At 39.2% G+C, this 17,002-nt stretch overlaps 1 protein-coding gene across 5 annotated transcripts in view; it reads right to left on the bottom strand.

Annotated features, from left to right (window-relative positions):
• Positions 1-5,308: 5,308 nt before the first annotated feature.
• ACYP2 (acylphosphatase 2) overlaps positions 5,309-17,002 on the bottom strand; it is a 343,289-nt gene continuing 331,595 nt past the window's right edge. For 4 of the 5 annotated variants that reach the window (XM_054547575.2, XM_054547574.2, XM_002812035.4 and 1 more), the window contains one exon: positions 5,309-5,774. In XM_054547575.2, coding sequence (XP_054403550.1) covers positions 5,660-5,774 — 115 coding nt within the window. In that variant the 3' untranslated portion in view covers positions 5,309-5,659. The remainder of the gene's footprint in view (positions 5,775-17,002) is intronic. The other variant, XR_008522138.2, reaches the window with a different exon arrangement.

Here is a 17,002-nt window from a genome sequence, read left to right on the forward strand (position 1 = left end):
AACCCTGAGGAGTAGAATGATTTCTGCTCCATTTTTTTTTTCTGGTTGATGTAATATTACACAATGTCTGCTCACGTTGTCAATGTCCTGGTTAACTGTTGCAGGCATATTTTTAATGGAGATTAATCTGCACTGAATTTGGTAGAAATTCTGCCTTGATGTTTACAAATGATGAAATGACTATGATTCTTGCTTTTTATAATTGTTTTGAAATAACACTAAATTTTCAATACAATAAATCTCCTGCATCTTCTCATTTTCTCTATGTGTCTTCTAATTTTTGTAGAAAATGGGAACGAGAGAGAAAAAGCTGTACTACAGGCTTGTATTCACTGCTACTTGCAAAGTCCATTTTGCCAACATGGTAAATAAAACTAATAAAAGAAAAAGTAGTTTGAGGATGAAAGAAGTACCTTGAACATCCAACCAAAAATGTATACTGATATTTCCAGCAGAGAATAAAGCATAAGTCAGGCTCTCTAAAAGGCAAATAAAAAACACCCTATTTCTATAGCAAAACCAGCTAAAGAGATCACACAGTGACTAGAATTTTTAATTCTAAAATTAAAAATTTTTTCAGATGTCAGTTTTATTCAAAACCATTTGAACCAGTTCAGAAAAGGAAAAGTAGTTCTTATGTATGATTCTAAATGTTAGGTTAAGATCTCCAAGACATGCTTATAAAAACACTTTTTAATTAACCCACAAATTATATATGTGTATTTCCTCTTGCACTTTTTTTAATCACAGTAAGATAAGAATAGGAATGAAAGACAACAGAAAATTAATTTCAGAAATATTTTAGCTGACAGGGCATGGCAGCTCACACCTATAATCCCAGCACTTTGGGAAGCCAAGACAGGAGAATTGCTTGAAGCCAGGAGTTTGAGACCAGCCTGGGCAACATAGCAAGATGCTGTCTCTACAAAAAAACTAAAAAAAAAGTAGGCTGGATTACTGGTGGCACCTGTAGTCCCAGCTACTCAGGAGGCTTAGGCAGGAGGGCTATTTGAGCCCAGGAGATTGAGGCTGCAGTGAGCCCTTACTATGTCACTGTACTCCAGCCTGGGTGACAGACAAAAAAAAAAAAAACAACCAAAAAAACAAAACAGATTTTAACCACCTTAGCCACCGTAAACCTTTATGGAAGCCATTATGAAGAAGCATTTTTTTCCAATAGTACTTTTCATGAATTATGCATGTTTTCAACAGAAATAGCTTAAGGTTAAGTATACATACCCACATGGGCTTGACAGAAGTAATCAAGAGAATAGGAACTGCATTTGAGTTTAGCATTTATAGACATTTAGAAAAGAAGACCCTAGATACTAAATTCAGTGTCTTTGTGGTTGTTTTTTTTATTTCTTTGAGGCAGAATTCTTCTCAAAAGATGTCTTATGGACAATCCTAATGTATGGAAGAGATGGGGGTGGAGCTCCTCTGATTGGAGCAGGGATCAGGGCCCTGGGCCAAGGTCAAATTGCCTCTCTTTCTGACTGCCTTTCTGTAGCCCTCCTGATACCACCTCCTGGAAGTCCTGTGGCTCAGTGGAATCCTGTACAAAATCCTGATTTAGTGTAACTTCTTGACTTTGCAGTTGAGGAAACTGAGACACACAGGTAATCGGTGAATGGCCTGGGCCAGAATGCAGGTCTTCTTCCTAGAGCAGAGCATTGTCTACTATACCATGCTGCCTGTTTTCAGCTCCTGAAATTAGTTCCAGACATTAAAATGTTTCCTTTTAACCAAATAGAGAACATTTTTTATCAACAGAAACCAAGGAGAGTTACTGTATAATATACATTTGTGGCCTGTATACTTTCAAATACAAGCTAATTTTTAGAAATGAATTCTGTTTTTCTGTTGTCCCTAATTATGAGTTTACTGATATATGCTTTTGAAAAATTCCTTCAGTAGACAAAGTTAAAAATACTTAGTCATAAAAAATGGTGACCAGCTTGCAGTGAAGTCAAACTAACCAACACTGCTGCCTGTCTCCACCCACTGCCTGTTCATGCCTTCTTCAGTGTTTTCTGCCTTTCTACCGTGAGGTGCTATGCTGCATTCTTCAGGCATGAGGATACTCTCTGAACTTAAAGATTCCCACTCCCAGATGAAACTTGCATTGCTTCTCCTCAACCTGAGAGGCCCACACCCTTCCTCAGATAAAAATCTCACTTCTCTCCTACACCCCTGTCGTTCCTCCTACACCCCCGTTGTTCCTATGTGCCCTACCACTAAAGAGTCTTTTTTTTTTTTTTCACATTCTCTCCAGCCAAGAAGATTCTATTGAACTTCTTGAGTTTAAAAAATCAGCATGTTGGCCGGGCGCAGTGGCTCACGCCTGTAATCCCAGCACTTTGGGAGACTGAGGCGGGTGGATCACGAGGTCAAGAGATCGAGACCATCCTGGCCAACATGGTGAAACCTCGTCTCCACTAAAAATACAAAAATTAGCTGGGCATGGTGGTGCACATAGTCCAGCTACTTGGGAGAGTGAGGCAGGAGAACCGCTTTAACCTGGGAGTTGGAGGTTGCAGTGAGCCGAGATCGCACCACTGCACTCCAGCCTGGCAGCAGAGCGAGACTGTCTCAAAAAAAAAAAAAAAAAAAAAAAAAAAGGCCGGGCACAGTAGTGGCTCACTGAGCGCCTGTAATCCCAGCACTTTGGAAGGCTGAGGCAGGGGGATCGCTTGAGTCTAGGAGTTTGAGACCAGCCTGGGCAACATAGTGAGACCTCGTCTCTACAAAAAAAATTAGCCGGTGTGGTGGCATGCATCTGTAGTCCTAGCTTCTTGGGAGGCAGAGGTGGGAGGATCACTCAAGTCCAGGAAGTCGAGGCTGCAGTGAACCAATATCATGCCACCGCACTCCAGCCTGGGCAACAGAGCAAGACCCTGTCTCAAAACCAGAAAGATAGATATTTTTGTATAAGTGTGAAAAATAATATGATTTTAGAAATCACACTTCTCCCCTAATTCTGATATGTCGCATCTTGAGGGGAACAGCATGGGCACATGGAGTGTTGAGACCACAGGTTGACAGTCACTGAAATGTAGGTATCCAGTTTTTGCTTAATTTTTTCTTGGTTTCTAAAATGTCTAATTCTGATACAAATAAACGTATCAAAATTTGTTACCTAAAATGTATGTAAATTAAAAATTCACTGTGTAAATTCAATATGAAATTTGACAAGTTTACTGTTGAGATGTGTTACCTGGTCCCCATAACATATTTTTATATTGCTTTGTCCTGATTTCTCTTGCTTTCTACCCACTCCTGAACACCTATTTTTCAATCATTATCTACATTTTTCATCAAGTAATAGAATTTAGTTATGTACTAATCATTAAGTAATCTTGACTAGTGTGATTCACTTTGTGCAGTTAGAAGATTGTTCTAGTGAAGTGTGATTTTCTTATGAAGAAAGCTGAGAAGGGAACTACCAAAGGATATCAGGATAATAAGAAGTAACACATTGGTGTCACTTCTGAGATCATACATTTTTTTCAATCACTTAGCCTTTCTATGTGTGGAGAGATAGAGGTTTTGTTTTCAAACTTGTGGGTGAAAAAAATGTCTATTTTATTTTCTCCAAATCAAAGCGAGCCTACTTCAAGCCTCATCCTGTCTGGAGGTGGATATCTTAGTCATCCCTGGTGCTTTGTTCCCTCTCTCAGAAGGAGCATGCAAAGGGTTATATGCAGAGAAAACATTAAGGAAGTACCTCTCGGTGTCCAGCGCATACCAGTTGCTATGATCACTGTTGAAACCACCGTGGTACCTTGTAACCACCCTGGTGTTTGTGGGATGCTTTGAAGCATTTTTGGGAACAGGAATCCTGCTAATGCTGGAAGCCCCTGGGCCTGGGATCTAGCTTCTCTGGGAACTACAGCTGCTTCCCTTTCAGGTTTAGCTATGGGTAGAGGTGCCACCGGGGAGAAAGGTGCAGGTCTCCACGACTTGGGTAATCCACAGCCTTTGGTTCCTTTCCAAAGTCTTAGATAATGTCCTTGTCTTCTTTGGCTCTCACAACTTCTGCTTCTCTTTTACCCCCTAAAAGTCCAGCATTTGTCTTTCTCCTCAACTCACAGGATAATGCCCTCTTTAAAATGAAATTTTGGAAGAAACGTTGTCTTCAGGGGGATCTGGAACCCAAAGCTTCCCCTGAAATAAGGGAACACAAAGACTTGTCAACCTTTCTTGAATCAGGAGTGGGGAAACAGAAGGAGAGCAAAATCCAAATGAATATCTCAATAGATTCTCCTGCATGACATTTGAAACATGTAATACTTAACATGATGATGGTATTAGAATAATAGGAAAGTTCTTCAGTCCTTTGTTTATTTGGAAAGTCATTCCCTAATGTTGTGTTGTTTTATATACATTTGATATCAATATTATCATCAAGGAGTTAACCTTTCCAATGAACAAACTCACCCCCGCCCCCTTCATCTCTCCTCATTTCTTATCTTGCAGTAGGTAGAAGAGAAAGAGGCCTGCATTCGTTCTCCAGGCCACGGAGGATAGCAATAGAGATTTGTTCCTTAGATAGAATAGTAGTTTTCAAAGTGTACTAGCAAGGCATTTGAAACTGTCCAAGTAGAGAAAGGAACACCAAGTATGCAAGGCTCTAGGGACGCCCATCCCCACTTTATTTTCACCAGCTGTGCTTTGTTTTTGCTTTTTTTAAAAACTTACGTATTCAATTCTATATAAAATTTTGGTTTAAGGAAGGATTCCATTGCTATAAAAAGTTTGAAAATCATGGAATATGTGCAAGTATATGCCTACAACACTTGAAATTCCCCAGTGTTTTTCATTAAAGGTCTTCCTTTTTTAATATTATAATTTTATACTATAAAAAAAAACTTCCCCTTTAAATTCTCCATTGCTTTATCAGTTACATGTGAAGCTTCCCAAGTGATAGGCCAAGTTTAGGGGACAGTATTGTATGATTCATTTAGACTCTCAGTTTCTTTTCTGGTTAATAGGACATCTATTGTGGGTGGTGGTTAAAAAGCTTGCTGCTTGCTATACTGAAATTGCGAGTTCTTGTTAGCCACCATCATTCAGCCTGAATGTTCACTGCACACAACAATATAGAAGGCATTAAGTAGCTCCAACCAAATAATGTTCACTTAACCAGAATTTTAAAAACTCATTGTTGATAATATTTTATGGTTATATTGATCATCACATTTATTTCTAATCACTGGTTCTTTTTGAAGAGTTTAATAACAAATAACTGTAGTAACAAATTATTCAGAGGATTTTATAATTCAACACAGACAACAGTATGTGAAAATAATTTTTAAATGATTAACTTTATTTTATGTCTCGCCAAATAACATATATCATATATGCTGTAAAGTTCATTGAAATTAAAGATTCCATGAGACAAGTTTAAATTAAATGTTCATACTAAATATTTTGTAATGACATTTTAATCTTAGAATACTATATTTTTGCTTGTTGAAAACATAGTTGAGTAAAATTATTTCGGTGTCAGACATTTTTAGTAACAAGTACAGTCGCTTAGCTTTCAGAACAGAATGTTCCTTTTCACCCTACTCTGCTACTATTACTCTAGTATACATAGTCTTAAGAACATATAGTATCTATTGTTCAGTGTAAGTGTTACAGTTTTTCTCTTCTGTTAGTATCTAATACAAAAATTAGAGTATTCAAGCTTAGAGATGGTTTTTTCATTAGAAAAGTTTGTGCGGTCAATGCGAGAACTAGGGCTTCCAACATTGCTCAGCCAGGACTTCCTATAAAAAAAAAAGATAAAAAAATAAAATTAGCATACAAAGTATACATGGATCAGCTAAAATGAGCCCACAGTAGGTATTAATGGGAGTTTACCTTTACTAAGTAATTTTTTGCATATATGTGATATTTAAATTTGTTTACATTGTATATATCACTCTAAGAATACCACACAGTATAATGTATAATTAAAAACGGACAAAGAAAATCTAATAAATTAAGCACAGTCAATTCCTGATGATTTTATATTAGGGTTATCCCCCCCCCCACCCGCCAACTTAAAACACTCCAAGGCCACTGTTACCTAGCTCTTATACTCAAAACGATCAAAATATTTTTATAAGGAGCTTAGTAACAAAAACAATTCACTATTGTTTCCTCATTACTCAGCACATGGTAGATGTTTCATGTATTTATGTGTATACAGAGAGATACATATATTTCTACACACACACACACACAGACAGACATATATATAGTGAAAGAGATCCATACTAAAAGAATAAAGAAACATAATTTTGGAAAAATATTAAGAAAAAATGCTCATCTACTTTTATCTATTCAAATACTGTTTCTTACCACATATATTAACAAAGAGATTACATTAAAGGACAAGATGAATGCTCTGAAATATTTTTCTTCTTATTTAGTGCAATGGTTTATCTTATTACTGATATCCACGTATCTAATTTATGCATTAGGGCACTTACCCAAGATGTTTCCTATATAGTTCAGGCCTATTGTATATTGCTGACATCTCAGATAACACTGAGGATTTTCCAGAATCTTTCTACCTAGTACTAATTAGCTGGGACTATGGGTTTATAAAACAAGGCTGTTTTATACAAATGATGGCTGTTATCTCAGTTGCTGTTGTAGAAACATCCTATGGGTTTCCTCATATCCCCAAATTATTTCAGGTTGTGAAGCTAGGGCTGTATACAGCTATGCAGTATGATATGTGACAATCTTATATAACTTTAGATTTAAAATATTTTCTAGGTTAGCTGAAAATTACTCTTATAGAGAAGAATTCCAATGATTCAAATTGCTATTGTGCTTTTTAACTCTTTATTTGGATCTTATTTGTGACAGTTTTACTGGGTGAGGTTAATTTGGACTTCTTTTTCTTTAGCTCATTTAGGTAAAACCTTTAAAACGAAAATTTCATGTGTTGAAGAAAAACTCAGTTCTTATGAAAAGGAGCTGATAGCTTCAACTTTACTAGCCACGTCTTCTTGAAACCTCCTAGAAAACTGACGCCACAAATAATAATGAAAGCTAAAATTTATTAAGCACTAACAACTTTTTTTTTTTTTGGAGGGGGGAGGGTGCGGACAGGGTCTCACTCTGTCACCCAGGCTGGAGTGCAGTGGCATGATCATGGCTCACTGCAGCCTTGAACTTCAAGGCTCAAGTAATCCTCCAGCCTCAGTACCCCAGGTAGCTGGGACTACAGGCACGCACCATCACACCTGGCTAATTTTTTTGAATTTTAGTAGAGACAAGATCTCCCCATGTTGCCTAGGCTGGTCTCCTGGCCTCAAGCAATCCTCCCTCCTCAGCCTCCCAAAGTGCTGGGATGACAGGTGTGAGCCACCATGACTGGCCAAGCACTAACAATTTGTTCAGCACTATGCTAAGTTCTTTACATGTCTTATCTTTTATTCCACACATGAACCCTGTAAATCATAGGCTATTATTGCCCCCAGTTATTGATAAGAAAAGAGAGACACTTAAGAGATAGTAACTTGCACAGGGTGGTTAGCAGAGTGGTTGTGAGGAGGATTCAGATTCTGAGTATATTTTGAAGGTATAGTAAAAGTAGATTTGCTGACAGATTGAATGTGGGTGTGAGAAAAGGAGAGGAGTGAAGGATGACACCAGAGTTTTTGGTGTGAGTAACTAGTTGGATAGGGTTGTCATTTACTGAAATGGAGAGACTGTGAGAGGAGCAGATTTTGGGGGAAGGGCAAGATCAGAGGCTCAGTTTTGGAATGTTACCTTTGAGATGTCTGTTAGACATCCAAAGCGAGATGTTGAGTAGGCAGCTGGACCTATGAGTCTGGTTAGAGGAAATAAAATTTGGAATTTGTCAGCAGATAGTATTGAAAGCTATAAGATTGGCTGGGATCATCAAGAAAATGAATCTAGATAGAAAAGATAGGTCCAATGACTGTACTTTGGGGGTTCTCCAATGTGAAGTGCTCAGGAAGCAGAGGAAGAACCAGCAAAGGAAGAGAAGGAAGCATCCAGTGAGGTATGAGGAAAAACTGGTGCCCAGGGAGCCCAATCAAGCCCTCAGGAAGTAGAGAGGGATCCACCAGGCCAATGCTGCTGGCAGGGACAGTGAGGTGAGAAATGAGAACTGGCCATTGTGTTTAGCAATGTGGATGTCACCTGTGACTTTGGCAGGAGCAGGAGCAGTTGTGGTGGCATGCAAAGCCATATTTGAATGGGCTCAAGAGAATGAGAAGGGAGAAATTGAAACCATGGAATCCGAGACTAGGGCTACTGGCATAGGAACTGGGCAATGACTAATCCACCTGAGCTGATAACTCAATGTACTGACCTAGTTGAGATACCTGCCTGTATCTTGTCCTCAACATCATCAGGGACTTCTTCCCCAGCCAAAAGTACGGCCTGGGAGGAATATATGCCACTGACGGGGCAGATGGTCATGGTGTTGGGAGACTGAGCTCTGTTTACCTTGTGGGGAGGATGGCCACTTTGTGTCATGGCTCCATATATGCCTCCCCTGTTGCTAGGAACCACCCTGCCTGATCTGCCTCCTCAGCTAGGAGTGTTCTGGTCGCCTGTCACTTGGCAGGCCCTGAGACCTGACTCTCAAGTGCTGTTTTTGCAGTCAGCCTTTTGGTAAGTGGGGCTGAAGTCTAAAGATGGCAGAACTAAGAGTTCTCCAAGCAAAAAGTAGTCACAAAATTTCACAAAATTTATGTCTAATGAGAAAGTGTGTGAAATATACGTATGTACATGTATATGTATACATATACAAACATGTGTGTATGTATACATACATATAAAATCACTCACCGTTAGTGTCAGAGCCACATAATCAAACAGTACTAGTTATTACAATTCAGTAAATATTTAAGTAGGACTTTACGCAAGTCATTCTAGATACTGGAGGGCATACATAGAGATTTAAAATGGAATTCCTTCCTTCGGTAACTTACATTCCAATAGAAGAGTTTGGAAAATAATAAAAATGTCCATAATGTTAAGGCAGAATATGATAAGCAATGTGATTTATATTATATAAAGGGAGAAGGGAATTGGGGGGTTAACTCTGGTCAAGGTACTCAGAGACATCTTTGTGACAGCAATGACATTTGAGCTAAGTTTTAAAGAAGACATTTGTGTTTTGTTTTTTTTCCCCAAATCTTAGAATGGGAAATGCCAATTTAAGCAAGACAGAAAACCAAGAAGCACAGGAAAAATGCTGGTAATGTTAGCAAATTTAAAAAATGCAAAACATTTGAATAGCCAGAAGAAAGTCTTAAAGCCAAACAGCAAACTGAAACAACTTATTTGCAACTTTGTTACTATACAAACGGTACTTGAAAATTAATATACGTATGGCATATGGTATATTACCAATATGTATGGCCATGCAATAGATAATTGGGCAAATAACACAAGCAAATGAAAGGGAAAGAAATATAAATAGCCACTAAGTAATATGTAAAAACATTCTCACTCATACGCATAATTTTTAAAAATACAAATAAAGCAAGAATAAGCCACCATCTGTCACTTATGGAATGGCAAGATTTAAAAGCTTGATAATATCCAGTAGTGGCAATTAGTGTGTAGGAAAAGAGGCACTTTTCTACATTGGCAATGGGAGTGCAAATTTGTACAGCTTCTTGAAAGGGCAACTTGGTACTACCTAACAAATTAATAAATGTCCTAGTCTTACAAACATACTGTCATAAGGAGGGTACCCTGGGATACAGGCTCTGACATGATTAGCATGCAGGAAGTTAATTAGGGAGTGCTGTCAGGTTTAACAACTTGTGGAAAGCGAGGAAAGGAGACAAGATTGGACTGAGGGAGAAGCTGGGCAATGATGCAGTCTCAATGAAGAACTTAGCCAAGACTTAAGGAGCTCTGAAACTGGGAAGAGCCTTCAGAGTTGTCTCAAGTTAAGGTGAGAGGGCTGGTCTTTATATTCCCCACATTAACCCAGTTGTTAGAGGAGAGCTGCCCAGGGAAGAATATGTGAACTTTAGTGAGGTGACTTTCTTCTGCTAAGGCAATTCCTGAAGAAGGCTGATGGCTAAGGGCTATTTTCCGGCAGCACTCCTGGCATCTGGGGGACTGAATCCTTCAATCTTGAAAGGGAATCTGAGTGGTAGATCAGGGTCCACTACACATACTCTCATAAGTAGGCAAAGGGAATGAATTGAAGATTCAAGCAAAGGAGTGGTAATTGATGGAACAAGGCCCAGAGCTGTCAGAAGAAATAGGATCATTAGGTATAGAAAAGAGGACATATTTTCTCTGTATGGAAGACAAGACAGTGGATTTTAAAAATTGGAGAGTAATTTGGATAGGAAGAGGCATTCACATGAGATAGCTTTCATTTTCTCAGTGTGAGAGAGGTAAGGTAATTTACTGAGAATAAGTGGGGTGGAGGAGGAGTTAAGGGATTGAATAAAGTGAAAAGGTGTAATAATCGCTAAAGGAGTTGACAAATGTTAAAGGAAATGCGAAAGAGCATTGAGGACCCTTAAAGTTAGTCTAGATGGCCAGGGACCTGCAAACATACCTGCCTGCAATGCAGTGTGCTCTTCAGGTGCTTGTCCTGCAAGCAGGGTCCAGACCAGTGGGGCCTGGGATCAATGCCTGGGCCAGAGTTTTTTTCAGCAGGAACAATCCATTTCAGAGGGCAGATTTAACAATTCAATTAGATGTTTCCCGGAGTGGGTGAAGGAGTGTGAGCCTCCCCATCCACCAATCTGCAATGGATTTCTCTTTCGCCCTACTGCCGAGCTGTGGTCTTAGGTTTTCTTTTTTTTCTTTTTTTTTTTTGAGACAGAGTCTCGCTCTGTCACCCAGGCTGGAGTACCATGGCGCAATCTTGGCTCACTGTAATCTCCGCCCCCCAAGTTCAAGCAATTCTCCCGCCTCAGCCTCCTGAGTAGCTGGGATTACAGGCATGCGCCACCACGCCCAGCTAATTTTTGTATTTTTAGTAGAGATGGGGTTTCACTGTGTTGGTCAGGCTGGTCTCAAACTCCTGACCTCGTGATCCGCCCGCCTTGGCCTCCCAAAGTGCTGGGATTACAGGCGTGAGCCACCATGCCCCGCCAGTCTTAGGTTTTCTAGGGTGACCATTGCATCTGGGAGCCTCTGATGTTGGTATCTTGATATCTTTTCCCTTGGATTGGTCATATTCTCCAGGGAAGATACACCCTATTTCCTGCCTAGAAGCTATGAGTCTGGTTATGTGTGCTCTAAAAATCTGGGAAGAAGGTTAAGGCCTCAACATTCCAGGGATTAACTTTCACTGAATCCCTGTCTTCAGCACTACATCATTTTTTCAACTGTGTCTGTAAAAGTGAAACTCTGGCTGGGTGCAGTGGCTCACACCTGTAATCCCAGCACTTTGGGAAGCTGAGGTGGGTGGATCAGTTGAGGTCAGGAGTTCAAGACCAGCCTGGCCAACATGGTGAAACCCCATCTCTGCCAAAAAATACAAAAATTAGCTTGGCATGGTGGTGTGCACCATTAATTCCGCTACTCAGGAGGCTGAGGCAAGAGAATCGCTTGAACCTGGGAGACAGAGGTTGCAATGAGCCGAGATCATGCCACTGCACTCTAGCCTAGGCGACAGAGTGAGTAAGGCTGTCTCAAAACAAATGAACTCTGGCTTCTGCCTGAGCAGGCAGGGCAGCTGCTCTCCTGTGTGACATGGGGTACAACTGCTTAGTAAGCAGATTTGGAATCAGTGCTTTTATTTTTAGCCCCACCTTCATGCCCACTTCCAGTAGCCTGAGCCTTGAGGGATTTCCACTTTGTTAACTGGACCATTTCTCTGCTTTGGTAGCCTGCAATGCTTACAATCAAATTTGCATTACCACCCACTCATCTGCTTTCTAGTTTCCAAGGTTTTATTGCTGTACCTGTATTTCCCATTATTTGTCCTTGTGGGTGTTTTTAAGGGTTTTTAAAAATCATTTTTACTGATACTTAAGTAGGGTTGAGGAGGGAGCAGAGGCAAATGCATGCGTTCAAAATATGCCATCTTTATATAAAAGTATGGCTTTATCCTTTATATTTAAATCTTTCATACATCTGGAATTATGTGATTGCCTTATATGAAAAAGATGTCTTAATTTTGAATAGACATTTCCCCCTGCATCTTTTACTAAATAATTTATCCTTTTCTACAGATTCCAAATGTAACTGTTACACTAAATTTGTGCATATGCCTGAGTCTGTTTATAGGCATTCTATTTGGTGCCATTGATATATTTAGTTAATCCCTAAACCAGTACCAAACTATTCTAATTATTATGGTTTTAGAATATAAAACTAGTACCAAACTATTCTAATTATTATAGTTTTAGAATATATTTTAATGTCCATTAGTCCCTATACTGCCACCTCATTATTCTTCTAGTTTTAAATGTCCTTGTTTGTGTCATACATTCTATTAGAGTTTAGTATAATTTCATCCAGTCCTTTCACATCCCCTTTTAAATCTAAAAATAATTTGGAGAAAAGTGGTAATTCTAACATTTAAGCTTGTCCTCAAGAGTGAAAATTTTCTCCAGTTTTGCTCAAGTCTTTAAGTTTCTCACTAAAATTTTATAGTTTGTTTAATTCAGGTCCTGTATATTTCTTGATAAATTTATACTCATATTTTTCTTGCTATTTTGAATAAGATGCTTTTTAATCATTATGTTTTTAAACAAGATACAGGAAAACTAATGATTTCTTGTATTGTAATCAGATGCCTTACTGAACTCCTTTAGTAGTATAATAGTTTTTCTTTTTCTTGGGGTTGCTAGTAAACCACCCCATGTATTTTTCCTGAATTATTTTCCCCAAATTCATTCTGTTAGTCCATTTTATCACATTGGCTGGACTGGATAATATTTTTGTTTGTTCATTTTTTGTTGTTGAGATGGGGGTCTCACTTTGTCACCCAGGTTGGAATGCAGTGGCACAATAATAGTGCACTGTAATCTCGAACTCCTGAGCTTCAGCAATCCTCCCATCTCAGCCTCTCAAGTATCTGGGACTACAGGAATGAGCCACCATGCCTGGCTAATTAAAAATTTTTGTGTGTGTGGAGATGGAGTCTCAGTACGTTGCCCAGGCTGATCTTAAACTCCTGGGCTCAAGTGATCCTCCCACCTTGGCCTCCTAAAGTGTTAGGATTACAGGTGTGAGCCACTGCACTCGGCCAGATAATTTCAAATTTCTTAGGCTATCCAGTCAGTTTGACTACTTGCTTTTCAGAAAATTTCTATGGTAAGTGTGCAAAGAAAGAAAAAAAAACAGGAACAGTGTTCACCCACCCAAGGAGCCAACACAACCACAATACACTGCTCTGGTTCCAGCATATTTTACCCATTAGTTTAGTTTACTTAATAAATATTGAATGGATGGATGGGTAGATGGATGAATTATATTTGCTTGAATGTCCCATTGAAGTATAGTATTTCTGCGGTAAATCTGAATCAGTTTTGTGTGCATATATCTTTCAGGTATTTCTATTTAAGAAGGGTGATCTACTGATAAGCTTATAAAAACAAAAAAGGTTCATCTAGTAAAAATGAAAGAATAATAATGTAAACTGGAAACTTCTGTTGATAGAAGTCAGGTTATTTGATAACCATGTGTCCCTCTTCACACTAATATATTTTACGTGCTTATGTAGAGGTTTTGAAAATGAAACTAATTTTTGTAGTCTATTTTATCCTTTACAAAAATCATGTTGCCTTTAACAGTTATAAAGTAACAATATAAGAGGAGATTTCATTATGGATGCATTTTTTATATGTTTGATGAGGATCATAAACAGTGGTGGAGACAATTTTTTTATGGAATGGAAAAGGACAATGATCTTGGGTATAGTACTTTTAATTATCCCTCAGGCCACCTTTGCATTAAGAAGTAAATAAAACACAGTGCTGGTAAATGTTAAATAACTAAGGAAAAATCTATTTATGTAATAAATTAACTGTGCCATATTTTTTGTTCCTATACAAGCAGTCACCAACTATTGGTCCCCTCAGGGTTTTCACACTCTAATTCTTGAGTACAGATGGCACGTATTTAGCCATCAAATACAGTAAGCACCACGCATTTATTGCTTTGGAAGACAGCAGAGAGGCCAGCTGTGGCCTTCTAAAATGCACTTAGCTTTCTGCTGTTCTAGGGCCTCCTCCTTGACTGCCCCTATGTGAAAAGGGCCCCACCCCTACTGTGTTGCATGCATGATGTCAATGATCACATTCTGTAATTGCTATGTTTCTGTAATTGTCTATGTGTTTATTATATGCCTCCTCCACAACAGAATGCAAATTCTAAGAAGGTGGTAGGATCAGGCTGGGTGCTGTGGCTTATGCTGTAATTTGAGCACTTTGGGAAGTGGTAGTGGGCAGATCACTTGAGGCCAGGAATGCGAGACCATCCTGGCTAACATGGTGAAACTCTGTCTCTACTAAAAATACAAAAATTAGCCGGGCATGGGGGTGGGTGCCTGTAATTCCAGCTACGTGGGAGGCTGAGGTACGAGAATTGCTTGAACCCGGGAGGCGGAGGTTGCAGTGAGCCGAGATCGTGCCACTGCACTCCAGCCTGGGCAACAGAGTGAGACTCTGTCTCACACACACAAAAAAGAAGGTGGCAGGATAGGTCTTACTATTAGATTCCCAACACCTAGCATGATGCCTGGTGATAGTGGGTACTCAATAAATACATATTCATAAATATGTACAATCATAGGTCAATGACAAATAAAATAAAACTTAAAGAAATACCCCCCGACCCCAAAGAAATAAACGTACATTGAATGAATGAGCCTTTGTCATCTGCCTGCCTTCTTCAAGTCTACAGCTTCCATGCGTGGGAGGAGGGCAATTTCTAGGCACCTATACTGTCCACACACAGAAAGGAACCCTGAATGCTACTTTTTAACTCTTTGTTTTATCTCACAAAAAACAAAACCCTCACTTTTTAAAATACTCTTTGCAAGTTAGAGAAATATTTGCTCTTATTACAGAAACTCAGAAAATATTTTACTCGTGGTAGTCCCTTCTGAAGAACACAAGCAATGACTATATTCCTTCTCTTAAAGGACATTGGAGGCCTATGGATTCAGGGACCTAATGACACGAATAGAAGCAGGTGAACCAAGTTTACTTGTGCAATTGGTTCATTTATCTGTGCCAGCCCCCAATATTATTGCATTTTTTGTGCTTGTGAGTTTATTCATTACATAAATATACATGGTAACTGGCTTTACCCAGAATTCAGGGTAATTCTTACAATACCACAGGAGGGCCAAGTCCGTCCTGCAAGCCTAGTCATATGACATGCCATCAGCTTCTGTCAAGTCCAGTGCACAGCTGTATACACTCAACTATATAGTATAAAAACCCTTAGACATTTTTTCTTAGTATCTCAAAGATGTGCAAACATCTATTGTGTTTATTGTATTAACTCGGGATACTTTACTCTTTTTTTTTTTTAAGAGACAGGATCTTACTCTGTCACCTAGGCTGAAATGCAGTGGTGTGATCATGACTCACTGTGGCCTCAACCTCCTGGGCTCAGGAGATCCGCCCGCCTCAGCCTCCAGAGTAGCTGGGGCTATAAATGTGTGCCACCACACCTGGCTAATTTTTTAAAAATTTTTTTGTAGAGATGGGGTCTCACAGTGTTGCTCAGGCTGGTCTCAAACTCCTGGCCTTAAGCACTTCTCCCACCTCAGCCTCCCAAGAGCTGCAATTACAGGAGTGAGCCACCACACCCAGCCTCAAGATTTGTGAAGGGAAGAAACCTTTCTTCCAACATAATCTTGCGCAAAGGCTTAATACTTACGGTAGACAAGTGAAGTTTTTCTCTGAAGCAAGGGAATGGTTGGGGGCATATGTGTGCACTCATGTGTATGTCTACCTGCAGATACCATCCCACCCAGCCCTCTTGCTTCTCCAGTTGTACTGCAAGCATCTCTGAGGAATCCCGAGGGTTCTGAGGGACTCCATTTGAAAACTGCCCTATTAACCTAACACTAAGCAAAAATATAGGGGAGTGGAATGTAGGAAGAATCCATCCTATGTAGAAATGGAAATCAACATAGGACTGTCTTTTCTATAATTCAAGTCAGTTAGTATTTCCTGTGTAGTAAGCTCCTGGGGTGATATAAAAAATTCCATTTAACTAATATCCTTGTTTGAAACAGAGGTGAAATTAAAGCACTAGAAAGCTAACACTATCAATAATTCATAGTAGTTCTATTTCCTGGGACTAAAGTGGGGTGGCATCATCCTTTCAGATGTCTCTTCAGCGCCAGTATGAAATGAAGACCATAGCAAGAAAGGAGACAGTAAAAAATAAAGACAGATAATGAATTCAAAGCTAATGTGATGCATGTTGGAAAATATTGAGTTGCCTGTCAATTTCAAGCTTTTAAACTAGCATTAATAATGGAAGGATAATATATAAAATTTTTGCCATTCTCCTTTCTTTAACAAGTTTCCTTATTCAGTTACGTGTGGACAAATAATACCATAGACTCCTTTATTATCAAATGTTTTAATGTCTGAAATATTTGTCAGATATGTAGCCCTTGATTAGTGAGTTCGGTGATTATCCAGGAAATCCTAGAGCATCCATAATTAACCTAAGACCTAGATTCCTCATTTTTAAAATGATGATACTGCTACTCACCCCACTGAGGTATTGAAAGGATTAGAGAGAATGTATGTAAATCACTTAGTGCAACATCTGGCCATTAATAACTATTATTACAGTGTAATTGTTTCCTGCCTTTGCCAAAGATGGTAGACAGCCTGTTTAGCAAGCTCTGTGACCCTCAGAGTTACATACTTCTAGTGCATCTCCACTAGTAAGACCTCTTGGTCTTGGCAGAGGTGCTTCTCAGCTTGCAGTGGAAAATGGCCCATCATTCAACCTCCTCAGTTGGGTGAGAGTCTGGAAGAGCCACTCAGGCTTGAGCTATGCC

This window comes from Pongo abelii, chromosome 12 (genome assembly GCF_028885655.2).
Source record: "Pongo abelii isolate AG06213 chromosome 12, NHGRI_mPonAbe1-v2.0_pri, whole genome shotgun sequence".
Classification (NCBI taxonomy): domain Eukaryota; kingdom Metazoa; phylum Chordata; class Mammalia; order Primates; family Hominidae; genus Pongo; species Pongo abelii.